The sequence below is a fragment of the Eriocheir sinensis genome, chromosome 41 (assembly GCF_024679095.1).
Source record: "Eriocheir sinensis breed Jianghai 21 chromosome 41, ASM2467909v1, whole genome shotgun sequence".
Taxonomy (NCBI): Eukaryota; Metazoa; Arthropoda; class Malacostraca; order Decapoda; family Varunidae; genus Eriocheir; species Eriocheir sinensis.
Genome location: NC_066549.1, coordinates 10,933,302 through 10,961,084, shown reverse-complemented (window position 1 = coordinate 10,961,084; position 27,783 = coordinate 10,933,302). Strand labels below are relative to the sequence as shown.

General features: G+C 41.1%; 2 protein-coding genes across 2 annotated transcripts; one reads left to right on the top strand and one right to left on the bottom strand.

The window, feature by feature from the left end:
- Positions 1–78: 78 nt before the first annotated feature.
- LOC127009646 (cyclin-dependent kinase 7-like) lies at positions 79–12,867 on the bottom strand. Its single transcript, XM_050882898.1, has 9 exons — positions 12,647–12,867; positions 12,203–12,262; positions 11,256–11,426; positions 10,373–10,486; positions 4,826–4,953; positions 3,624–3,801; positions 3,007–3,179; positions 2,535–2,653; positions 79–287 (listed from the first exon to the last, which is right to left on the bottom strand). Exons 1-9 carry the CDS (start codon positions 12,728–12,730, stop codon positions 259–261), a joined length of 1,056 nt encoding a protein of 351 aa, XP_050738855.1. The 5' UTR covers positions 12,731–12,867; the 3' UTR covers positions 79–258.
- A 179-nt stretch (positions 12,868–13,046) lies between these two features.
- Positions 13,047–23,026, top strand: LOC127009645 (GPN-loop GTPase 1-like). The gene is made up of 4 exons (XM_050882897.1): positions 13,047–13,531; positions 15,027–15,539; positions 17,831–18,015; positions 22,737–23,026. Exons 1-4 carry the CDS (start codon positions 13,181–13,183, stop codon positions 22,903–22,905), a joined length of 1,218 nt encoding a protein of 405 aa, XP_050738854.1. The 5' UTR covers positions 13,047–13,180; the 3' UTR covers positions 22,906–23,026.
- The last annotated feature ends 4,757 nt before the right edge of the window (positions 23,027–27,783 follow it).

Below are 27,783 nucleotides of genomic sequence, written 5' to 3'. Positions count from 1 at the left end.
CAGAATCACCAGTTCTCACTCTTAAGAAGTTCTCTCTTTGCAACATTATATGCACTGTATGAGGAGAAATCTAAGTAATAATTATGAAGGATATATTTTAATTTTTTTTTTACATTAACATTACAAAAATAATAAATCTCTTGCAACAGTAGAGTAACAATGAGAGAAAAAGTTGCTCTTACACTTCCAGGTAATCTCAGAGAAAGAGACAGTAGTTCCTACACCTGCAGGCAAATCCTTGAGTTATGTTGCTTGTGTCTAGAAGTGAAGTTTCTTTGCTAAAGAGGCTGGAAAACAGAATTATGAGTTAGTGCTGGTTCCAAATATGAATACTGCTATTACCTAGCAAACACTTAAACTGGTAACTTATACATTTTGACAAAATGCAATGCTTGTGTCAAGTGTAATTGTCATATCAATGCAAATTAAAACTTATGAATTATAAGAGTATAGAAATGGAAATAACGGGCAAATTTTGGACCACACATGAGTATTACATGTGGCTACCTCATCAGAGTGGTTGAAGAGTGGCAAATATGTGTATTCCATGTTTTGCAAGACGTCTTTTGGTCTTACTAGACCATCTTTAGGGGGAGAGCAAAGTGGAATGAAGTGAACTGGCAAAGTAGCAGGTATATTAAGGAAGTGGTAGCACTTGGCAGCCAATTAGTGGCTGAGGAGTGCTGTGCCACAAGGTGGTGAACTGCACCCAATGTTGTGACAAAAGGCTTGACAAGGGTAGCTGCCAAAAGCTGATGGAGGGTTTCATAATGATGTAAGCTGCTTCTGTCATCCTGAACCATGCTTTGTTAGGTTTCCTGTGTACAACAATGGTTTGGTTTTCCAGTTGTTGTCTTGTAGGAACTGATCCAGGTCAATGCTGTGGTGTTGCATTGCAGTGTCTTGTAGGTGGGTGCAGGATCTTTGCAATCACCAATGTTGAGGGCATATTGATATATTTAGGTGATATATGGGAAAAAAATCGTTAAAAATAAAGAATCGCAAATTTTAGGCTGAAACGCTACAGTTACATACCTAGTAACATTCTCCTTCTTTCGTATGACTATGAACGTTCTACATCATGATATCATGACGTGTGACGTCATTCATTGTTACCATTACTCTAAGGCGTATAACGGCTACATTATTAGCTTGAGCCATTTCAAGAATGGGCTGTAAATAGTTAGAAGATAAATTGATCGACGATCACCCTCAGTTTTTCCAAACCACCTTTTCGTTAACCCATAAACTGCGCCAGACATCTTAAGATGACACATGTTTCAAGGTGAATATTTATATTTCCCGCGATGCCAAAGTATATTCCAATGAACCTCGTGTGGCAACATCATCCCTCTTTCGCATCATGTAGTCACCATCGTCATATTAGTTGCTCTTTAGCAGCTATGGAGAGTAGAATTATGTCATCTACTGATGCCAACCAGTCTCATATAGCTCCTGCGGTCGTGACCGAGGGGGAGGCATGGGAGGGGGTAAAAAGAAAGTATTGGTAAAGAGAAAGATTGTAGTAGACAAATTTGAAAGAGACAGTGATTCAGATTACATTCAACCATCAGATTCAGCTGGTCTCAGGAAGCGTGGCAAGCGTGAGCAAGAGCATGCTTCTGGCGCTCAAGGTCACAGACACACTGCCTCTCCAACAGTGCGGAAAGTTAATGGCTAGCCTAGTCACTCACTGACACCATCATCACTGTCCGATGATTCAGAGTGGCAGAAAGATGAGGAAAACAACAGTGGGGGTATAAGAGAAGACTCAGCTAATGAACTGAGTGAGGGAGGGGTGTCAGCTGGTGTGGGAGAGGAGGGGGAGGCAGAGGGTTGCCATATGCATGCTCTGTATATTTCAAATGAAAGCAGAGACAAAAACACATGATAATAACCCATAATAAAAGCCTAAGTATACTTTACGGGAGTGGATCATGAGCCTGCTTACACCTATGGAGCCTTAGTGCTATCACCAGCCCTTATAATTTTTTTTTCGGGCATTTGCAGTGTGTAACTGGATTTCTATGTGGTTAAAGGAGACTTCTATCAGGTTTTTGAAGTCAATTTTTTTTTACCCAAACTCTGGAGTATCACCTTAAGCTCACCTCTTGAAGGTCACTTATAAGTGTTAGGCAGTTTTTTTTCATAACAAGGTTGGAGGTATATTTATTTTTGTAATAAACTGTATCAGTTTAGTCTGGTTCAGTGAGCCTCACTTTTTCTGATAATATTCAAGGATTTTTCATCTTCGTAGGTCCTTCTTGTAAATGCTCATACAGTGACAAAATCAGCATGATGTTGGTCTACCATGAGCTCAACCAAGCAAACTGCATCAACTTATGGGGGCCACTGCTGTTGATTTCATGAGTGATACCTAAGGGTATTCACTGTAGTTACTTTTTAAGTAGATGAGTATATGTATTGTTTGAAAAATCACTAACATGATACTGTCTTGTTTAGCAGAAAATTCCTGAGCTGAGGAAAAAAACATCGTGTACAGTTCAAAACGTCTTCATATTTCCCCCACATACCTCCAAATCCTGATTCATCCAAGATCTTGCGCTTCAGCGTGGGTTTTTCTTGCTCTTTCCTGTCCCGAATAGATGGGGGAAGGGGTAGCATAGGACCTGGAGTTGGTGCTGGTCGATTGCTGCATGCAGGGAACATGAAGGAAGTACATGATATTAACATCATCCTTATGACCACGAGCACACAGGGTTTATTGTATCTAGTGTTATATCGATTTAGAAGTGCAAGTAGGCAAGTATAAAAAAATTGCATAATTCAAAATACTGATATAATATGGAATGCCTTTGATATTTCACTACCAAACTATTAAAACTTGTTCTTATCCAAGAATACAACAATAACTGAATTTGAACTATAGGCACATGCCTAGTATGAATTTGATATTTCATTTAGGTAAATTAAGCTTTCCCCTGTAATTCATAAGTTTTGTTTTGGGAAAACACAGGTAGTGTACATCAATGCATTTTACAGTACCTAAAATAGTTCATCTTCAGAGCTTGGGTACAGGTACATCGCTTTGCAGGGCTGATAGTCAACAATGAGCCCAGTAGTTGAAGTAGATCATCACTGGCTGCAGGGAACAGGTCTCTGAGAGGAGACCCCTCAAAATGTTTGAACGACACATAGTCAGGAAGCTTAGTCATGTCCTGCCAATAAAATGTGAAGTGAATAAGAACCATGGTGGAAAAGAGAGGATATGGAAATGGAAACATAATGATAAAATAAACTGAAAGTAAAAATTGGAAGTCAGCATGAAGACTAAAGGAAAATGCTAAGGGAGGTTTATAGAAAACAAACAAAACCACTGAGGGTATGAAACTTTATATCTACCTGACCCTTTTCTGATATATATATATATATATATATATATATATATATATATATATATATATATATATATATATATATATATATATATATATATATATATATATATATATGCTGAAACCTGTTTATGTTTATAACCTTAATCTTGATGTGGTAAGTGACTGGCAAAGAATGTAACAAACAACAACAAGTTATATAAATTTCCTGAAGCTGAAAACCCTTCACAAGGGTAAGTTTGCAACAATAATCCCTCCTAAACATGCCTTCCAATTGTCATCAGTTGGGGTGCCAAGTGCTGTGAAGATCCTGGTGAGCTGGTCAAGGTCTGAGTCACCTGGGAAGTATGGACATCGTACCAACATTTCAGCGAGAATACACCCCATTGCCCACATGTCCACTCCAGTTCCATATGACCGTGCCCCAAACAGCAATTCTGGACTCCTACAGGATGAAACAGAGAGACAAAGGTGGAATCTGGGGTCAGGAGTCATCATCTAAGGATTGAAGGAAAATTAAATTCTATTCTGTGACAATACATACTTTTTTTACAATATACTATCTCCAAGCTTTCCTTGCTCGGAGAAAATGGTTTCATTGTGTATTTTAGTGAGCCACATTATCATTTTGTCACCTGCTCAGAAGAAAATTATTCAGTCTATCTAATCTCTGACAGCCTGTTCCCTCAAGAGGGCAGCCACTGGTCACAGAAGTGTCTTCAACTTTCCCTGTTTCAGCACTTCCTTTCAACACACTCATTTCCTTGCCTACTAACTCTCTAGCTCCAATACTTGTCCACTCTCTTGATCCATTTCACTGGTGATCTCCCTGTGACACCCTCTTCCTCCATCCTGCCCTCATATTCACTCATTCTTAGCACTTATCCAAATCACTCTGCAATCCACTCCCATCTGTAGCACCCATTCTAATTCTCTCATATATGAGTTCATTGCTTTATCCCATCCTTCAAGGCATGTATAATTCATATATGCCTCATTTTCACTGCACATATGCATGATTGTTGTGCTACATTCCTCTTCCACGTATGTGATGTATATGAAAGTTTTGGCGATAATGCAATTTCTTAGACCATTCTTTACCCCAATGCTCACACTAAATCCTACCATAACTCTCTACTACACCTATTACCTGTCTGTCCTTCACTGCTCACTCTCTCCTTGCTCCCATGCTTACATGGAACTACATAAGAGGTGTTGAGAATAGAAAGGATGTACTCAACAAAAGTAAGTGTTGAGAAAACTCCATTCCTAAACATGTTACCCTGCACTATCGCCGGGAAAGCTAGAAAAAACTTGCCTTCTTTACCTGCTCTTTTCACCAAGAGACAAACTTACCATCTTTTGACAGAAAAAAATTAGAGTGCCTTTCTATTCTGAGAGCCTCATATAGATACTACTCTACTTTGTTGCAAACTTTTTACCCTCACTGTATTTATCAGGAGGCTTACCTGTACCATCGGGTGACCACCTGGTGGGAGTACTGTCTGTTGGGAGAGCCAAAGAAGCGAGCCAACCCAAAGTCACCTATCTTGAGGACACCTTCAGAGTTTACTAGCAGGTTGTTGGGCTTGAGGTCCTAGAAGGAAAGATTGAAAAGTCTGAGTGTCCCATATAAAAAGTGCCTCTGTGATGCATTAGTTGGCACACCTAGTTAAGAATCTGCTGGCCTGGTTTCAAATCGCAGCCCATCCAGCTCTTCAGCCTCCCTTTCTGGCTAGTTCATTAATGGGTATCTGGGGAAACCAGGGGAAGGTTAACTGGGTTATTACCTGCCACAGGCTCAAGGGCCGATATAACCAAGGCCACGCGCAGCCTTAATGTATGCCCCCAATTTTACCTTATACATAAAAAGTGATTAGATGTACGATTTTTAAACTAAAAGTATACAGATTTATTGACTTACAACATGATACTTGTGGGTTTTACAAAAGTAAAACTACAACCACCCAAAATCTAATTACATAAAGGAGACATGGTTCATTTAATTTTTTTGGGGGGGGGAAAAAGCTTGAAGCAAAGATTCATGACTTCAAAAAAAGGAACATGATGAGCTTAACTCGGCATGTATCTACTGCAGCAAGGTCAAAAATTTTGAAGCAATATACTGTTGGTTGTGGAATGAGGCCAAAATTAGAAGACTTACCAATAATGACTAGTATTGTGAAGCAACCATGTGTATTCTAAAGTAAGACGAGGAATTTCCTGTTCTTCCATAAGTGAAGGTATTTAAATTATCATGACAAATAAAATCAAGGACAGAATCTTGTATATTCTCAAGCAAATAGGAAGAATGGCCTAAAAAAGATTGAGCACTTTTGGTAAAAAGTACAAATGGCAGTTATGCAGCTGTAGTTTTCCACCAAGCCAGATAGATGATTTAAGCCTTTGACTTTATAATATATGTAATTTCCTCTCACTACTCAAGAGTTGTGTCTTTCAATCTATATTTAATAAATTTTCAGTATTGAAATCAAATAATGATGAGTGCCATAACCCCCCAAAAGAACTCTGACTTAATGACAGGCAATAAAAACAGCTGACTGGTTTAGTTGGAAAATAAATAAAGATACAGAAGGTTTGAATACAAGGAAGTTGTGAAATGAGTGAAGCATATTTCTGCACCTCCTTCATTTGGTGTACATGTGAGTGAGCCTGTGCCTTTGCCTAGGCAACAATTTATCTTTAACTGGGGCTCGTATGACCCTGCAATGCACATCATTCAAAAGCTTTATAGCCAGGGACCTTGAAAAAAAAGTGTTAAAGTGATGATAATATAATGCATCAACAGATAGAAAACAATCAAACTCTATCCAAACTGTAACTTCCATTGATGCTTGCATATGCATTTTGTACTATAGTACTATTTATACAACCATTGAAAAGCTGTTTAGCAATAGCAAAATTGTGTTGTAGTTCTAAAACTGGCAGATTAGCTAAAGGTGCAGTCTACCAGTCTCAATCTTGAGTGAGCATTGGCTGATTGTCACAAAGAAATAGTATACTCTTGATCTAAAAAAAGATTTTAATGAATCTGAAAATTCACATTCAAACTAGTCTTATTATCTAGTCATAGATTTATATATTTTTTAACAAAGTTTTACTGTGCAATAAATTAATAAATAAATGTTACAATGATTTTATAAACTATGGTTGGTGGAGTGGAGCCTGATGAACAAAATAAAGATAAAAAACGATCAGTAATTATTTATCTATATTGACCCCCTAAATATACAGACCCTCTGACAATTTTCTAGATGGCACTAATGAGTGGGAACATGCTTATCTTTACTCACCATTCATACAATTCATTATGCAAGAAAGTAACCATCTTGAAGGCCAAATACTGAATGGCTCTAAATTTTGCAATATCCTGGGCATGTTGAGATGACCCAAACTGCACTTAATGTTGCAAATTAGTGCTACCTACCTATTTATTTTCATTCATAAAGAAAATGTTTCTTAATATAAGCTGATCATGACTTAGCTGTAATACTATGGAGGTAATATTATATCTTTCCTAATGAGTAAATTTTTACATCATTATAGGCCAGCCTTCTGTTTGCTTAGTAAGCCCAACTGTAGTTTTGGGAGAACTGAACAGTGATTGGAAAAACTTTGAGGATGGATTATTATTTTTTCAAGCCCCACTTGTGGGTCCGATAGACTTTCTTGGTGGGGCCTGGTGGTCTGCCCCAGCCTGCAATGATGCAGGCAAGTCATTACAGTGGCATTATTATCATCATTTCATCGACGCCTGATCCTAGGAGCTCCCACCAGGGGATGGCCACGGCAGAAGAGCTTCCAACTTTCTCTATCCAGACACTCCCTCCTTGCCTGCTCAAAGTTTCTCAAAGATCTTTCCCCCCTCTCCCTAACATACTCTTGCACCCTATCCCTCCATTTCACTATAGGTCGTCCTCTAGCATTCCCTCCCTCTATCTCACTCACATACACCCTTCTGGTCATCTTACTCTCCTCCATTCGCTCCATGTGGCCAAACCACTTTAAAGTCTGTCGCTTCACTTCTTCCACCTCTCCACACTTCTTCCCTTCACCCCTGTGACACATTCCAAAACGCTCGTACACACTTTCATTACTTATTCCATCCATTCTACTCACACCACAAGCACTTCTCAAATAACTCATTTCCACTGCCTGCACTCTAGACCTCTGACTTTCATTCCAGGCCTACGTTTCACTTGCATATGTGAGGGTTGGTACTATTATTGTATTTCTCAAATCCCTCTTTACCTCCATGCTCACACTTCTGCCATTCATGATTCGTCCCAAAGACCCTACCACCCTTCTTACTTGCAATGCCCTTTCTCTTATATCTCCCTCCATACCACCATGCTCACACATAACTGATCCAGCACCAACATTCTAGACCTCTTCCTTACCTCAAACCCTTCTGCTTATTCTGTCAAACTGTTCTCTCCTCCTCCGATCACAATCTTATTTCTGCATCCTGTCCTATCGCTCCTGTACACCCTCTGTGGAATGATTATTGCTTCCAGGATAGAGACCCCTCTGTGTGTGCTCAGCGCATCACAGAGGTGATTGTCTCTGGAATGGAGGCATACATTCCTCGTTCTTTCTCTACTCCTCACGCTAAAAAGCCTTGGTTTAATCACGCTTGTTCTCGTGCTGTCAATGATAGAGAGGTAGCTCAAAAAGGATACCAGAGCCTTCAAACTAATGCTAATTATGAACTTTACATTTCTCCGACTAACCAAAAATTCTTTCATTAATAGAAAATGTCAAAACCTTGCTTTCTCTAACTCTTCCCGTGACTTCTGGCATCTAGCCAAAAACATCTCCTCCAACTTCACTTCTTCATCTTTCCCTCCACTCCTCAGTCCTGACGGCAACACTGCCGTCTCATCTATCTCTAAGGCTGAACTCTTTACGATTACGATTACGATTCTGGGCATATTCCTCCTACTCATCCCCCCTCTGACTCCTTTATGCCTGTTATAAAGATTCTTCAAAATGATGTTTTCTATGCCCTCTCTGGCCTCAATCCTCAGAAGGCTTATGGACCTGATGGAGTGCCTCCTATTGTCCTTAAAACTGTGCCTGCCTGGTCAAACTCTTTCTGCCTGTCAACATCTACCTTTCCTTCTTGCTGGAAGTATGCCTTCATACAGCAATCCCTCAAACTAAAGCTTTTGAATCAATCCTTAACCGGAAGATTCAAGCACCTTTCCACTTCTGACCTTCTATCTGATCGCCAGTATGGGTTCTGATCTCCTGCCTTCTTAACTGACTCTTGGTCATCCTTGGACATATCAAAAGCTTTTGATAGGGTCTGGCACAAATCTTTGCTTTCTAAACTACCGGTTTCTATCCTTCTCTCTGTACCTTTATCTCCAGTTTCCTTTCTGACCGTTCTATTTCTGCCGTGGTAGACGGTCACTGTTCTTCCTAAATCTATTAACAGTGGTGTCTTCTGTCCTATCTCCCACTCTTTTCTGTTGTTCATTGATGATCTTCTTTCCAAAACGAACTGTCCTATCCATTCGATTCCACTCTGCATTATTCAACTTCTTTTAATAGAAGACCCACCCTTCAGGAACTTAACGACTCAAGGCTGGAGGCTGCAGAGCCTCAGACCTTACTATTATTCAAGAAGAACCTGGTGTCCTTCAACGCCTCAAAAACACAGTTTCTCCACCTTTCCACTCGACACAATCTTCCAAACAACTATCCCCTATTCTTTGACAACACCCAGCTATCCCCTTCCTCAACACTAAACATTATCGGTATCTCCTTAACTCAAAATCTCAACTGGAAACTTCATATCTCATCTCTTACTAAATCAGCTTCCGCCAGTTCTTCTCCCCTGCACAGTTGCTGTCCATATACAGGGCCTTGATGGAGTATGCATCTCATGTGTGGGGACACAGCTCTTCTGGACAGAGTGCATCAGCTCTCCTCCTCATACTGATAGTCTTCTACCTCTTAAATATCTTCTATCGATATTTCCATGACTGCTCTTCTGAACTTGCTAACTGCATGCCTCCCCCATGCTCATCCCTATACTGTCCAAACCCCTTATGCAAGAGTTAACCAGCATCTTCACTCTTTCATCCCTCACGCTGGTAAACTCTGGAACAATCTTCCTTCATCTGTATTTCCTCCTGCCTACGACTTGAACTCTTTCAAGAGGAGGGTATCAGGACACCTCTCCTCCAACCACTGACCATTCTTTTTAGGCAGCGTAGTAGCGGCTTTTTATTAATGTTTACTTTTTTGTGCCCTTGAGCTGTCTCCTTTGCTGTAAAAAAAAAAAAAAAAAAGGTACTTAAACTCATTGACCTCCTCCATTTCTCCACCATTCAAAATAATTTTGCATTCTTTTTCACATTCAATTCCCACTCTATATGGGCATACAAAATCTACAACCTCACTTCTACTTCGCTCACAAACCATCACTTTACTTTTGTTGACATTTACTTTCAGCTTTCTCCTCTTACAGACACTATCAAAAACACTGACCAAATTTTGTAGGTCACTTTCATTTTCTGCAATGAGCACCGTGTCATCAGCAAACAGTATCGAATTCAGTACCCACTTCCTTCCCTCATCGAACAGTCTTACTCCAGCTTTGCCCTTACATGCCCTACAGTGTCATCATCTTACTTAGCTCATGCTACCCCCTAGAGTCTATCTTTGATCCTCTTTTAGAGAGAATCTAGAGTACATGTTTCAGTACAGCGTACAGCATGTGGGTAGTTGTAGGCCACTCGGCGATGACTGAAAGTCATCAGCCTGTAGCGGTGGGTGGGATGCGAACCCAGGTCCTCCTGGATGCCGCACTCACAAGCTGACCACTCAGTCACTGCATATATATATATATATATATATATATATATATATATATATATATATATATATATATATATATATATATATATATATATATATATATATATATATATATGCAATAAAAATTACACAAAGGGGAAAGAAGTAAAATTAAACATCCTTACCCTATGAAGGATCCAATGGAGGTGTAGAAACTCAAGGCCTTTCAGGGTCTGGAGGGTGTATGCCTTTATATTGGCTGGGGTGAGGATAATGTTGTCTGTGTCCTTGATTATCACCTGAAACAAACAAAAAAATAAATAAAAAAATACACTGGCTTTAATACATCATTTACATGTTGTCCAAAAGCATATACCTGATCATGCTGTTCCACCTCTAAAACCCTCTTGTTTGTGTGAACACGGGGGTAAAGAAAAATTTAAAAAATAGGATTATCCTCCCAACCCTTTCATGTACATGAGAGACACAGACGAGGAATGTAGCACAGCAATCACAGCTATATGTATTAAAAATTAGCTATACAAGAGTAACAGTGGTGTGTTAAGATGAGATAAAGAGTAATAAGGATCCAAATGAGTTTGAAAATGGGTGCAACATCAATAAGAGTGGATTGTGAAGTGGATGAATGGGTGAAGTGTGGTACTCTGAGATGGTTTGGTCAGTAAATAAATAAATATATATATATATATATATATAAATATATATATATATATATATATATATATATATATATATATATATATATATACTGTATTTGAAAAAAGAACAAGGATGACTTTGTGAGGAGTGTAAGAGTCCAGGATTAAGGGAAAGAGTATCAAGGGGAGATGAGCAATAAAACCACTCAATGGAGTGGATGAGAGTTGGAAAGAGAGTTGGCAGGCAAGAAATTGAATGTGTGACAATAGAAAATGAAAACTTCTCATGATATAGCCTTGTGAGAAATTCCTGTGAGGGGACAGATTCTTGGGAATATAGACTGATCACACATAAATTACTATCACAGCTGTGTATACCTGCATAAAACACTCTCCTTAGACAGCTTACCTCTAAGTCTGTGTCCATGAAGTCAAACACTAGAGACACATTGGACTTGTAGCCAAATACATCCAGGAGACCTATTAGGTTGGGGTGGTGAACCTCTTGCAGGAGTTTAATTTCTCTGAGTGCGGTGCGATTGATGCCATCACGAGCCTCCTCACGGCTCCCAAGCTTAATCTGCAATGGTATGGGGATACATAGGTAATTTGAAGATATTTCTAAATACACAAAAAGTCTGTTAATCAGGTCACTGATTAATCCTCAAGCCTGCTTTCTTGTTTCCTTTTTGGCCTCAGAGATAATCTAACACCTCCCAATTGAGGATATGAGTGAGAAAAAGGAAGTTGATCTGACAAATGTCGGAAAAGACATAACAAAATACTAAAAGAATCAGATAATACAAATCAAGGCCATTCCTTATCTAGCCAGACTATTTAAGTCTCCTAGGAAAGAAAATGTAATAATCAAAATTATAGTTCTGTTGAGATATAGAATTATGTCATCAGGACTCCTACATGAGTGGTCAGCGTGTGGACATGGCGTCCTGATGGACCCACATTCAAGTCCTGCCTGCCACTACAAGTTGACAATTTTCAAGCATCACCAAGTGGCTCAAGACTACCCACATGCTGTCCTGAGGACCACTATCAACCCAGACTAGATAACTCTACAGATGATGAAAAATTAGCCCCTGGAGATAGCATTACCCAAGCAAGATGGTGCCACTATAAAAACACTTGCCTGCACCATTACAAGGTGGGGCCGACCACCAGGGCCCACTAAGAAAGCCTACTGGCGCCATTGCCCAAACACACAAAAAAATATACCGTATGCAATATGCTGATAACATTTTCCACTATCTGACAATCTAAATTTCTACACAAAATATCAAGTACTGTGATGACACCTGAAAAGACAATGACTAAAATGTGTTGGCTGGTTCTCATTCTCACCTTTTTGACAGCAACAATTTGCTTCGTCTCCACGTCCAGTGCCTTGTACACTGTGGCAAACTAGAGAAAGGATATATATGAGTATAACAATATCTTCCAAGTGTAGGAAATCAGGAACATTTTAGAACTAAAGTAAAACACCCTGCTATTCATTTCTCTTTAATATCAACACTTAAGACATTTGTTAATTTGTTACTGAATTCTTGCTTTATTTTTTTTTGCAAATTGCTAATGTGGTTGGCCTACAAACTAACATGGCAACTGAGATGTGTCAGGCGATATATTGATATATCTATGAAAATAATCATATTCTTAAAATAAACATATATCTTTGGAATGTGTAAACCACAGCTAGTACCGCACTGTATACTACTAATAAGAACATAGACAATTCACACTCAAGACAGCCCAGCCTCCCGCGCCCTCCACAGGTAGGCGCCTCACCTGACCCTCGCCCAGGAAGTCGATCTTCTCGTATCTCTTGAGCTTTTCTTCAATACGCACTCTGCCCTTGCGCTCAGATTCCATGACTCCGAGGTAGTAGATTTATATAGTTTCTTATGCAGCCCCTCCGTGCGCTGTGTCACCCTGCTGGCAAGGACTCGGCGTGCGGTGCTGCGCCTGCTGGCCCACGTTGTACCCCCCCGGCCCAGCCCCGCCACCAGGAACAACACCCGCCGGGACCATCTCCACCACAGGGTATACTGCTCCAGAGGGATTTCTCAGATTAGATTGCAATATTTATACTAGAATAATCGATGTTTTATCTATTTTTCAGTTATTTGAGAATATTTTCATAGCTTTATGGGCCAGGCTGGTGCTGGTCCCTGTATGGAGACGGTCTGTGTGGCCCCGTTGTTTACAAACTGTCTGGCGTAGCACAGCGGCGGCCACCGAGCCTTGTGACGTAGTGAGTCTGAGAGGGTGACCTCCTGCCCCAGAGACACGAGGGAAACGAAGGAAGACCACAGCGAGGACATGGAGGGTGCAGCAGATACTGACAGCCCCTCTGCGGCCACCATTGAACAGCAGGCCGCCGAGTCCCCGGGTTCAGATGCCTCCTCCCCCTCAGCGCCTGGTCCTCCCCAGGCCCAGGGGTCCTCAGGGGCTCGCGAGAAGGAGAAACAGGCTAGGGCCAGCACGGGGAAGGAGCCCGTGTGCGTGCTGATACTCGGCATGGCTGGCTCCGGCAAGACATCTCTGCTGCGGCGGCTGGACGCTCACCTCAATGTTCGAAGGCCACACTACACAATCAATCTGGACCCTGCAGTGGACAGTGTCCCCTACGTCACCTACATTGACATCCGGGACACCGTTAATTATAAAGAGGTGAGTATATTTGCTCAATATCAGTTAGAGTGAAGATACAGTTGTTATACCTATCAATAATGGTGTTCCTCAGGGCTCTGTTCTATCTCACATTTTCTTTCTGTTTTTCATTGATGATCTTTCCAAAACGAACTGTCCTATCCATTCTTACGCAGATGACTCTACTCTGAATTTCTCAACTTCTTTTGATAGAAGGCCAACTCAATAGGAACTAGACGATTCCAGGCTAGAGGCTGCAGAACGCTTAACCTCAGACCTTACTATCATTTCCGATTGGGGCAAGAAGAACCCGGTGTCCTTCAGTGCCTCAAAAACTCAATTTCTTCACCTATCAACTCGACTCAATCTTCCAAACACTTATCCCCTATTCTTTGACAACACTCAACTGTCACCTTCTCCTACACTAAACATCCTCGGTCTATCCTTAACTGAAAATCTCAACTGGAAACTCCATATCTCCTCTCTCACTAAGTCTGCTTCCTCGAGGTTGGGCGTTCTGTAGGTTATCGTCTCCGCCAGTTTTTCTCCCCCGCACTAATATATTGTTACTCTTTATCCAATGTATACTATCTTAGATTAACCCTTGATCAAATGTTAGAGAACACAATTGCAATCAGTAATTTTAAATACCTAGCACTTATTTTTCAGAGACTTTTTAAATAATATATAAATCGAGGATTTTGAAATCATATAAAAAATCCCTTACCTTGTCCCTCATTCACCCACCATTTGCAAGCAATCACTCTGTTATGTTGAGAAAGGGAATAGATATAATACTATACATTGAGCTGAAAATTGTGTGAAAACTATAAGTGGTAACATCTGTGGCAAAGACTGCCAGGTTTAGTAAATATTAGATACCGTAGTTGAACTATAAGATCATTAGTCCAATTTTTTGCTCACTTGCACAGCTCGGTTTTTTATTGCTAACTGAATTAGGCTAATTGCTTTCCAGAGAAATGCAATCTGCTCCAAACCTTTTTGGATTCCTTTGCTTTTGGAGTTTGGATGCAATATACTATTAACCCCCAATTGATGTCAGTAGTTTGCTTTTGTGTTCCCGGGATGATATTGGCCGCTGAATTCTTTTTCTTTTATGTCATATTAAAATATATTCAGGTTTTATTACCTCTGTTAGTCATGTAGTTTTTATTACATTAAGAAACACACCAGTAGCCAATAGAAAAAGAAGGGCTTGAATCATATTTTCAAAATGTGAAGATGGAGTTATCAAGAGCAGTTTTCTTTGTAAGAAATTATTATCAAGTAAATATTTCTCTTGGTTTCAGGAACTGTAACTGTATGTTCCCAATTTATTTTTTTTGTTTTCCCATAGTACTACTCACTGAAATTGATATATGATTGAAATAATTACCGGTTACCATACATATATATACTTAATGTTTTACATCCACACACTACAATGATAGATGCTAATTTCTGGAGCTTTTTGTTTAAGTTAGTTATTAGCTCATCCTTTGTTTTTTTTCTCCAGGTGATGAGGCAGTATGGCCTTGGACCCAATGGAGGCATTGTAACTTCCCTAAATCTCTTCTCTACCATGTTTGATGAAGTACTGCGACTTCTGTCTCGCAGGGCAGAAAACCTGGATTATGTACTTTTTGATACACCAGGTCAGATAGAAGTGTTCAACTGGTCTGCATCAGGCCCCATCATTGCTGGCTCACTGGCAGCCACCTACCCCACAGTCATTGTGTACGTGCTGGACGTTGTGCGCTCCACCAAGCCCCAAACCTTTATGTCTAACATGCTCTATGCTTGCTCTATCCTCTACAAGTACAAATTGCCATTCATAATTGCCATGAACAAGATCGACGTAGTGGATTGCAAGTATGCATTGGAGTGGATGAAAGACTTTGAAGTGTTTCAGGATGCACTTGCAGCTGAATCATCCTATGCTTCCAACTTGACTCGGTCACTCTCCTTGGCACTAGAGGAGTTCTACAACTCAATCAAGGCCTGTGGTGTCTCAGCTTACACAGGAGAGGTAAGAACCTAAATGAAATATAAGAATGAAATATATGATTGCTCATCATTTTTATTTTTATGCCAATTTTTTATTTTTCAAAGGGTTAGAAGTTTGATGACTTATATGTCATCATTTTTGTTGGAGCGGTAATTTGATTGCCTTGGATGTCCTTCGTGACAGGCAACCCTCCCCATTTATCTGGGCTTGGGACCGACTCTTAGTTGGAATTCTTTATAAGAAGCTGGGTTGAAACATTAGAATACTCATAAGTAAAAATTTCATTTAATACTGTTCAGCTATCTAAGGCATTCAAGCTTCTGATGCAACAAGGAAACTAGCTTTATTTCACTATCATGAATATTTGTCTTGTTGGAACCATATTATCACTAATCTAGCTATTAGATGTTGTAAAATTATGTATGTTAATTAAGATGATTAGTGAGCTGTGTGCTGTCTTGGTCTTGCTGTCACTATTTTACATTGACAGTTTGCTAATTTTACTGAGCTGCTCAGTAAATAGCTACTGGAAATCAACTTGTTTTCTAAACCACGTGGTGAATACTCACCAAGAACTGCTCAGTAAATAGCCTCATCCCAAACTGTATTCATATGGTGGTATACAATATGCTAAAATGCTGTATTCACTATGATGAACATGGGTTTTATCAATTAGTGGTGATTACTGGATTACATACAATTCTAGTACCAATAGCAGTAGTGACATGCCTATTTACATCACATTCCAAAATCTGTAATGTCGGTACATTTTTAAGCATATTTTGTTGGTAATCGGTACTGGTACATTTTATTATCCATATTCACTCATCATTTAACAAAAAAAAGGTTTGAAGACTGCATATGGTCAGTACGATAGTATTTTTTCAAATTTAGTGCTTGTTGTCAATAGTTATATACCTAAAGAGTACATCCCCTATATCGCTGTATTGTGCTGTGTGACGTCAGCAGGTTAGCATGGTGGCCATGTTACTGTGGCCAGTTTTATCCAAACCTGACAACTTCTCACACCTCGCCCCCCACCCAGGCTCCTGCCACCACCCTTTGATATCAAGAAAAACTGAAGTCACCGTAGTCTTTCTAAAGAATTCTACATCACATTTGCAATAATCTGCAATAATGATGCAACAAATATATGAAAATGAGGGCTAGATAAAGTAGTTCATAAACATTTTCTCAGATATTTCCCTTTAGTTCCTTAGTCCTCAGTTATTTTTCATTGTGTCAAATTTTTAGGTACGGTTCCTGAATTATATGTTTCTCGTATTAATTGTTATATAATGAGAGAATATCTTGGGAGGGTAAAAATTGCCTTGGAACATAAACTGTGCCATGAAGGAGTTCACTCACCTCAGGACTTGGTTACCCAGACCGAGAACCCAAACCCACCGCTCCCACAGTGACAGCTTATCCTGGCTAAATATGTATAATAAACTCCCATTGGCTGTCTTTTTTTTATATCAGTTTCCTATGTTTCAGCAATATATTCTGCTGTTTAATGACATGCTTTTTCTGTGAATATTTTCATGTAGATAATGGTACAAGGTAATACAGCATAAAGGCACACTTAATGTTCCAAGGCAGTTTTGACCCTGTAGATATTTTCTCATTGGAACACCAGCATAATAAGAGAAGTGCATAGATTCAGGAACAGTGCTTAAGAAAATATACAATTAAAAATAGCTGATCATTAAGGAGTTGAAGGAAGGGAAGTGTGAGAAAATGTTTTTGCACTACTTTATTGAGCCTTCATTTTTGTATATTTTTTTTACATTATTGTTCTCCATTTATGTTAGTGTGATGTAGAACTGCATGCCCCCTGGTACGCACGACGTCATGCCATCCACGATGAATGGCAAAAAGTTGATGCATCTGAAGAGGGCCATTTGGGTCTCCGATAGCACAGCACATTGCCAGCATCCCCAATATCGGCCTTGGGTTATTGTTTTTTTTGTTTTGTTTTCTTCACCCTTTTTTTCTACAACTTTCTTTTGATTTTTTCTTGTGTCAGTGGCATGTCATCGTGCTGAGTCTTCTTCAATAGACTGCACATTGACAGCTTGGGAGTAATTTTTTGCCTTGTCTAGCAGTTGCTCCAAATTTAAAAATATTTTTTTGATTGATATTTTTCCCATGCCAACATAACCATCATTCAGGTGGTTTACTGTCGTGTCAAACTTTTTTATAGTCTTAAAAAAATCATCCAGTTTTTTTTTTATTGTTGATGCTGTACACAGTAATGTTTTGTCATTTCATCCTGTCCTTCCCTCCTCTAGACCTTATCTCTTCTTCAGGGTATGGAAGACTTCATGAAACTTTTGGATGAGGCTGCTGTAGATTATGAGGAATACCGAGCTGAGTACGAAGAAATGCGAAATAAGAAGAAAAATGAAGAAGAGGAGCGCCAGAAGGTTGACCTCAGTAAAATTAGTCAAGACTTGGAGAAGGAAGGGCTTTGCTTTGTAAGGAAAGCCATCAGGTCAGTACAAGGGTGTTTTGCTACATTATAAGAATGATCTACTATACTTGAAAAGTTTCAGGGTGCAGTGAACCCTCTAACCTCTAACTTTTTATGTAAGAATTTCCATATAGCATGGGACCTGTATTTGGGACACATTGTTCTTTGTTATTGTAAGTATTATTGAGATCCATGAATGGGCATCAAGTTAAAATAAAATAAAATAGTTATAGACCAAAACAGTCTGCTCAATGAGCAGACATGGTTATGAAAACAAGACAGTCACTGACGGTAAAGTAAGAAGAATAAAAAAAGGGAGGAACAGAAACAAAATGTAATGAGTTCAGAGGTGGGTGTGGACTTTTGCTTTAAAGTTATCAGTGGTATCATATAACACAAGCATCTTAACATAAATCATGGTTGTAATAAAAATGCACTATGCATGGCAGTGAGGCAAGTCAGCCAAACAAAAACTGGAGTAACAGACATTAAAGATTTAAGATAAAGACAGTACTATCACGTGGAGTGGCACCAACAAGGGAGCAGCAGGCAGGAGACTTGAGTCTCTCCTGCCCCTAATTGGCTAAATGCCAGAGCAATGCAGCCGCTGATAGGCTGTATTCATGGATCTGAAAAGAGCATATGACAAGACTGACTGATAGGAAATGTAAAAAATAAAGGTGGTGAAGTTGGTGGAACGTTATTAGGTACAAAAAATGCATTCTGTATAATGCCAAGGCTTGTGTGAAGGTTAATGGGGAAATGGTTAAAGGTACAGTTTGGGATATACACTAAGCTGTGTTTGGCCTCAGTGCTGAACTTTGTCTCATTGGCCCTTCAGCCTGTGGCGGGTAAGAACCCACTACCCTAGGACACAGGGCAAGCCTGACAACTGGATTACCACAGTTTACCTTGCCCAGGTTTCCCCAGGTACCCATTCACCTACTAGCTCCGAAAGCCGCGCCCTCACTAGGCCTCATGAGGCGACTCGTGCACCACCTCACGGGTGTGTGTGTCCACACTATGTTTCCACGGCTGCCTCATCCTGCCTCGCCAGTCGTAATGTTTGTCGTTATAATGTTTGTTTTTCACCTGCCAGATGCAGGAATGCTGCCTCAGAATATCAATAAGTAAAAGAGTGTTGCTCCGTGTCCACTCCACGTTGTCATCAACGTTCTCAGCTATGATACTGAGCAGTGAGCAGCCGATGTTTCCCTTTCTGAGGCAAGTCCACGACTAATGAGTCTAGCCTCACGCCCAAAAAATGTCTCTCACTTGAGTTCCCGGCAGCCGCCTCATGCACCTCCGTTTTCTATTGCTTTTCTGAGTCCAGGTGCACGAGTCGCCTCGTGAGGCCTAGTGTGGACGCGGCTGAAGGGAGGATTAACAGCTGAGTGAGCTTGGCATCAGCTGCCCCAGACCAGGATCAAACCTAGGCCTGTAGATTCATAGCTATACATGCTAACTACTGCACCAGGGAGATGGGAAAGTGTTTATATACAAGCAGGAGTTAGACAACAATGTTATATGGCCTGTTCAGTTTCTTCATAGATATAACTATAAGGAAAGTCAAAGCAAGGGTTGAAAATGTTGGAGTGTAATTGTGTGCAGATTGTGATGAATTGAAAGTCGACTATGTTGCTTTCTGCAGATGATACGATGCTGATTGCTGAGAACAATAATGATTTCCAAAAGTTGATAAACGCATATTCCCAACTGCCTTAGAGACACACCCAACATTCTAGACCTCTTCTCAACCTTAATCCCTTCAGCTTTCTCTGTTAAACTGTTTTCTCTGTTGGACTCCTCTGATTACAACTTTATTTCTATATTCTGTCCTATCACTCCTATAGCCTCTGGACCCACTGAAGAGGCAGTGCTTCTGGCATTTTGCTTCAGCTGGGTGGGATGACCTGAGGATGTAATTTTCTGATTTCCCTTGGAATGATTACTGTTTCCAGTAGAGAGATCCCTGTGTGTGTGTCCATTGCATTACTTAGGTGATTGTTTCTGGAATAGGTAAAATTTGGGGCATAAGCTATAGCTGAGCATGGCTGCAGTGCTCATCTCAGTTGCACTGGCCCTTAGGCCTATGGTGGGATGAGCTCATTACCCCGGGACACAAGGTCAGTGTGATATCCAGGTTACCACAGTTTACCTTCCCTAGGCTTCTCAAGTTACCCATTTATCATTCAGCCTGAAAGGGAGGATGAACAGCTGGGTGAACTGCACGCCAACTTCCCAGGCCAGGATTCAAACCCAGGCCTGTAGATTTTTAGCTAGGCACACTAACCACTAGACCATGGAGGCCATCTTGCTTGGTTCATGCTGTCCCCCAGAGCTCATCATTGACCCTCTCTTTAAGAGAGTTAATCTAGAGTCCAGGTTGATAAGTGGTCTTCTGAACAGCATGTGGGTAGTCTCAGGGCACTCGGTGGTGACTGAAAAATCCTGGCTTGTGGCGGCAGGCGGGACGCGAACCTGCGTCGTTCTGGACGTGATGCTGTTACGCTATCCACTCAGCCACCGCCTACCCCTTGGTCCCAATTGCAGCACAGCTGTCACATCTGTCTCTGAGGCTGAACTCTTTGCTTAGCTTTTCTCCAAAAATTCCACACTGGATGACTCAGGGCATATTCTTCCCACTCATCCCCCCTCTGACTCCATTATTATGTCTGTCATTAAAATTTTAAAGTGCAATGTTTTCTATGCCCTCAAAAGGCATATGAACCCAATGGAGTGCCTCTTATTGTCCTTAAACACTGTGCCTCTGTGCTGACACCCTGTCTGGTCAAACTCTTTCGTCTCTGCCTTTCAACATTTACCTTTCCTTCCTGCTGGAAGTATGCCTTCATACAGCCTGTGCCTAAGAAGGGTGACTGTTCCAATCCCTCAAACTACTGTCTCGGTTAACTTTCCTGTCTTTCTAAAGCTTTTAAATGAATCTTTAACCAGAAAATTCTTTAGCATCTATCGACTTTTAATCGCCAGTCTGGGTTCCACAATGAGCGTTTTACTGGTGATCTTCTTGCCCTCCTAAGTGACTCCTGGTCATTCTCTCTTAGCCATTTCAGTGCAGCTTTTGTTGTTGTCTTAGACATTTCAAAGTCTCTGGCAGAGTCTGGCACAAATCTTTACTTTCTAAAATATCCTCCTACAGATTGTATCCCTCTCTCTGCACTTTTATCACCAATTTCCTTCCTGGCTGATCCATCTCTGATGTGGTAGACAGTCACTGCTCTTCCCCTAGGCAGGAATAATCCTTCACATAATTATTGCTTAAATAACCCCCCCAAGTAGGTCTAGGTGTGAGAAGGATTTAGGGGTCTTAGTGAGCTCAGATCTCTGTCCAAGGGCACAATGCATTCAGACTAGAAATTGAGCAAATTGGGGACTAGATTTTATTTCAAGGAGTGCAAACAATAGAAACACTGAAGTCATCCTCAAGTTATATTTAGTATTAGTAAGACCTCATCTCTTTTATGCGGTCAGTCCTGGTCACCTTACTATAGAATGGATATCAAAATGTTTGAATCAGGACAAAGGAGGATGGCAAAGATGATTCCCGGGTTAAGAAAACACTTGCCATATGAGGAAAGACTAAAAAAATAATCTTGTATTCCTCAGAAAGGCAAAGGGTGTAAGGAGACTTGATTGAGATTTTTAGGTGGATGAAGTGTTTTAAGAAAGATGATATTGATAAGGTCCTGATGGTAAGAGAACAGGTAGGACATATAGTAATTGGTTTAAAGTGGATAAATTCAGATTCAACAAGGATATTGGCAAGAATTGGTTTACCAACAGAGTAGAAGATGAGTGGAACAGACTTAGCAGTCATGTAGTGAGTACCAATATGATAGACACATTAAAAAAAGATTAGATAAATTCATGGATAGTGATATTAGGTGGGGTTAAGTTCACAGGAGCTGCCTTGCATAGACCTATCAGTCTCACACAGACTCCTTATGTTCTTATGTAAATCTATTAACAGTGGTGTCACACAAGGCTCTCTTCTATCTCCACTCTTTTTCAGTTGTTCATTAATGATCTTTCCAAACCAAACTGTCCTGTCTACTCTTACACTGATGACTTTACTCTCCATTACTCACATCTTTTAACAGAAGACGCTCCCTACAGAAATTACATGATTTTAGGCTGGACACTGCAGAATGCTTAACCATCTTAAAAATCTTTGTATAAAACCAAATGGAGCAGGAGGGATTGGGTGTCCTTCAGTGCCTCAAAAATTCAATTTCTCCTCCTGTCAACTTGGCACTATCTCACAAACACCAATCCCCTATTCTTCAATAACACACAGCTGTCACCTTCTTGTACAGTAAACGTCCTCAGTCTTTGCATCTTAATGGGAAACTTCATATCTCTCTCGCTAAATCAGCTTTCTCAGGGTTGGGCGTTCTGTATCGTCTCTGTTAGTTCTATTACCCCTCTCAGATTCTGTCCATATACAGTATTCCTACTTATTCCTCCTATGTGTGTGTGTGTGTTTGTGTGTGTGTAATGAGTTTTACACAGTATATATGATATGATACCAAGATTCCATCTTCCTACAAACCATTAGTAATATAGGTTCAAAATACAGATGGTTAAGTGACTTGTCAAGTTCATATAGTATGCAGACAGAAAATCAGGTCATATATTTCTTTTTAACTCTTATTGTTATTGTTTGTCAAAAATCAAAGCTGGTTTAATTGTATATTACAAATCTTTCTTTTCCTCAACAGAGAAGACACAGAAATTTACTTGCGTCAAGGGTCAGACACTGACGAGGAGCAAGAGCAAGTAGATGAGGATGATGAAGAAGAAAAGAATGAGCTAGAGTCTTTCAAGGAGTTCTTAAATAACCAAAAAGTCAAAAGGGAGCAGCAGAGGCATTCCACACTCCCCTCCTGAGGCAACCAAGTGCTTTGTTAATCCTTTAAAGATGTACCACTTGGAAGTTTTTTTTAAGGTTCCAGTGAAGCTTCTTTGGCCTATGCCACCAGAAAAAAATCTGAAATAAATTGTTTTACTACATTTTTATTTACTACCCTTAGGTTCTCTTTTACAGTACCACATGTACAGTGTAAGGTGGAAATTTTAAATAAATAACTAGCATTGAAATAAGGAAACTGCATTTTCATATGTTAAGAAAATGCACCCTCATTGGTTACGACTTACGATACTTAGCTGGTTTTGACATGTGATGAGAATGAATAAGGATAACTGAAAAGAGTTCATGAGTGCAGGACTAAGGTAGGTGGTGGATAGGGAAGACCACCAGTGAAATGATCAATGGAGGGGGTGAGTATTGGCAAGCAAGGGTTTGAGTAAGCTGAGATTGAGTTCTGGGCCAAGGGAAGTTGGAGACCCATCTGCTGTGGTCACCCTCCTGAGAAAGGCTTCTGTGAGAGAGAGCAGGGCATCATTGATAAAGGTAGATAGAAGGAACTGCAACACAATGTATTTGTAAACCTTCTTTTCATGATTTTACTTTTTTCACATTTTTAAGTTGGCCATTGTTTTTTGAAGCCTAATGGATTTACAATGTTAGAAAAATTTATCATGGGAGTGATTTATGTAATAAAAATTATATCCTCTTAAGTCATTAGGGGCAAAAGGGTGCTTCTTATCCATCAGAAATATGCCTGCTGAAGAAAAGACCGACAATAGTATGCAAAATGTCAAATATGTTCTTATAAAGTAATGTTGCTGGTAGATGTTAACTAAAATGCAAAGGTGTCACCTTAATCAAAATAAATCAATATTTTATGTCTTGTCTCAGGATCTAAAGTAAGTAGAGCAATACACAGATGTGGCTCCTTGTGATACAGCAGAAGTTTTTATTCAGATCTTTAAAGACAAAATTTGACATGATGTTCAATCTTAGAATTGTAGATTGACCTTTATAATAAGTGTTAGACAAGCAAGAACTTAAACATACTTTAAAAATATCTTACCCATTTACTGCAAACTCATTCTCTTGCAGCTACAACTAAATTCAATAGTTTGTTACAATTTTTTTTTTTTTTTTTTTGGGGGGGGGATATACCTCAAGGGAGGAAGGCTGGTAGAGAGATGCCCAATTCTTTCAAGGAGGAGGCCCAACAACGGGGTTCAGGTCTGGAACACATACACTCCAGCACCGGAGCGCAAGGCGGAGACTCTAACAGGGGACCACAGGAGCCCCCAAACTACTCAATTTTTACTTATCATCATCAACTCACACTGGATGAATAACCCTTGTAAAATACCTTTATTTACTACACCAGTTCTCCAGTTACTCCTTCAATCCCACAACTAATTAGCTTGAGCCCAAAGAAAACTATGGTATAAGAACCAAATACTGTATAGCACCGTGATTTGCATTGGAGTACCACCAGCAAAACTCCTTATCTTCCCTGTCACTGAGGTTTCCGCCCCCCCCCCCCCCCCTCTCTCTCTCTCTCTCTTACACACACCCGCACACACATTCGAAAGGTTTCGGTAAAGAAAAGCTGGTCCCTTCCGTCAAAGGCTTTATAATCTAAAGCATGTGAGGTCAGCACTGGAAGGCTTTGTTTAAATCTTTCCTTCGAATGACATTCGGTTTGGCTAATTATTTTACAAGATATATATTTCAAAGGCTATAGACCTTTTGTTCTTGTTTAATGCTGAAAATCATCTTGAAACTTGTCATTGGTTATATTCACTCTGTAAATGGAAGAAATTACATAGGAAATACAGAGTGACAGTATACAGAACCACAGGCTCTCCTGTTACAAAGAAAAAAAAAGTAGATAGCTATTTGCAAACGTTTTCACTACCATTGTAATTGGCGTATGCAACTTCATTTAGTGTGATTGTTAAAGTTTCAGTATTGTTTTGATTCTTTCGTGGTCCTTTTGTCTCCCGTGGGTGAAGATGCTGCTGGGCGGCGAGGCGGATTCCAGACATTCCAGACAGGTAGAGGTAGGCGGTGCGGCGGGCGGACGGCAGAGGGCAGTCGCGGCGCTGGATGGTGCACACAGGATTACTGGCTCCTCGGTTTTTCTCCTATAACTTCAAGGTAACTCATATTATGGTGATATTTCATTGCTCAGATGGCGTATGAATGTTGTGTTGAGGACGAGGTGGGTCAACTTTAAGGCTGGTATCTTTGTAACGCGAAATATTGGGTGTTATGAAGGACAGGAGGCTCACCTCTTGTCCGCCTCCCCGCGTTGAGGTTCATTTGCGGGTATGACTTTGTTTCCCTGTGGATTATTCTCCCTTGTTTCGTGGGTGTGAACGTTTTGACACATACACGAGGCCCTTGCACTACGGGTCTGGAGGCACCGTAAAACATCGAGGGACTTTTTGAACGTCTCGCCGTCAGCTCCGCACAAGGTCAAGCGGTGAGACAGGTGCCGGGCAAGCTCTGCCTTCTGTATTTTCCTGACCTTTCCTGTTGCATCTTGTGGCTTGCGACGCAGGAAGGCGATGCGTGAGGCTGCTCCCCGCCGAAGACTGGTGAAAAGACGACGATGAAGAGAAGGGCATATTAGAGGGGCAAAGAAAGCCTTTTTTGGAAACCTCACGCACAAGCCTCTCCACCGTTTACTGCCTATACCCTCCTTCATTCATGAGCTTTGAATTACATTACTGTCTGCTCTTCTTCACGTCATCAACAAAGAGGTGTGTGTTAGACTTGATGCTCCAGGAGGAATGTGAATGGTAAGAGAACGAGAACAAGGGATAGAAAAACCAGCGGGATCGATGTCTCTTGGAGTTGAAGTCACCTCCGTGGGAACAGCTGAGGCGAGGCGCCACCCCTATATACGCCCTCTATTGTTATCAGCCTGAGAAATGTGCTGTAAGGGTGAAGTGACGTGATGCCTCAATATAACCCTGTGATGTGAGGCGAGTGGTGCTACGTATGGGGACTGAACAACAATGGTATGCTGACATTAGGTACCGTACAACCGGGTTTAGCCCAACATAACTAGTGATCCATTGTCTGCGTTGTTTTAACCTGGAGGCTCCCCTGGTATTCCTTGCAGCTCCGCCTCATTCTCATGCTTCGTTATCTTATCGAGTTGCGTAGACTTGCATAGCGGGACTGGATTTCTCACGGCTAAACTTGTGAGGACAGGATAGGAGTCAACCTTGGCTCACCTCCCTCCTCCCTCTATCCCCTCCCTTGCCGCGTTGCTGTACCTCCCTCCCTCCCGCCTGTGCTTCTTTCCTCCCCCTCCTTCATTGCTGGTTACCTCCTCCCCCCTGCTCCCGCTCGGTCTTCACCTCTACCTGTTAGTTTTCATTTCCTTCATGCCCGCCGCTGAGTTTCATCTAAGGAGTGCGGAGAGGTGGGAACACGACTTGGGATGCAAATGTGATCTCGTCCGGAACGGCATTTGACTTTTGTATCCCTTACTCCGCCCCTCTCTCCTTCCTCTTACCTCCTTCCCACCACCCTCTCCCTCCATCCCTCCCGCCCATCACTCTTCTACCCCCACCTCCCACTCCTCCAGCCCACCCGGCAGCTCAACAAGAGTCCACTCCTTTCCCACATCCTCTTCCTTCTCGTCTTCAGTAACGGATAAGCGTGAAGTAATGCATGTGGTATTTCGTTCGTTTCCTGGTTTACTCTTATTTTTATGACTGCCTGAAGATTCCGCAAGTACTTAATTCAGTGTTCTTAATTTATTCATTCATTTAGATAAGCTGTTGCTGTCGGTGATGGGGATACTGATGGGGATGGCAGTGAATGATGATCCCCTGGAGAAATTTTTTTATTGACATTTTTGACTGATGTGAAATAGCGGATGCTGTTTAAGGTGCAGCTAATGGTTTATTCATTCCTCCATTAACAGCTTACCGGCATCTATCTAACTAACCATTTTTGGGGAAGGCGAGTGAATTGGTGAATGCTATAGTTAAGGTATTAGTATTGCACTGTAATTCCTCAGTTAACAGTTTGCTTGCAGGTTTGGTCTAGCCAACTTTTTGAGGTTACGATGAGAATGGGGGAGGGGTGTAGAACGTCTGCGCCACGCTGGGTTGGGTTCACTGCCTCCAATACGGCAAGAGTGTGGGGCGGCGGGCGGGTGTGGGCGGGCCGGGGTCACTGGAGCTCACGCGGGGCCAAAATTAATGCCCCCACAGCTCCCCCCCCCCCCTGCCCCAGCAGATGCCTCTCACCTAGACTCCACCGTCGCGCAGACAGCTTTGGTCTGAGCGCCTTGTATGACTCTTCCTCCTCTCGCCGTGTTAGCTTCGCATTTCCTCACAGGGCACCCTCACCGTCTCGCATTTTGACGTGCGATTATTGATTATGGCGTCGTTAATGTACATTCGTGACGGCCGTTGCGTGATTGATTCATCGAGAGGAGGAGGAGGAGGCAGGTTTAATGAGATACGGAAGGGAAGACTTGGGCTTGGATTTTTGTTATTATATTCATTAAAGTAGCGATAGGATGCTTGTAGCACACATTCATTTGATTGAGGTAATCTTCCAGTCTTTCACGTGATTACAGTGTGTGTGTGTGTGTGTGTGTGTGTGTGTGTGTGTGTGTGTGTGTGTGTGTGTAAATGTGACTGCGAGCCGTCTTTGTGTGAGTTTAGGACTACACCACCTGGCAGTCTACGAACGTCCGTGCGCGAGAGTGAGTGAGTGAGGAGGAATTGTGCTCGTACTGTCCCGTCTATCTACTATAATCCAACTTGGCCTTAAATTCATGAATCGTCTTTGCGTGGACCAAATCTATTTCAAATTTCAAGGCCGTTTCAGGCCTCCGCCACTCTTTGTGGAAAACTGTTCTTTGTCTCTTC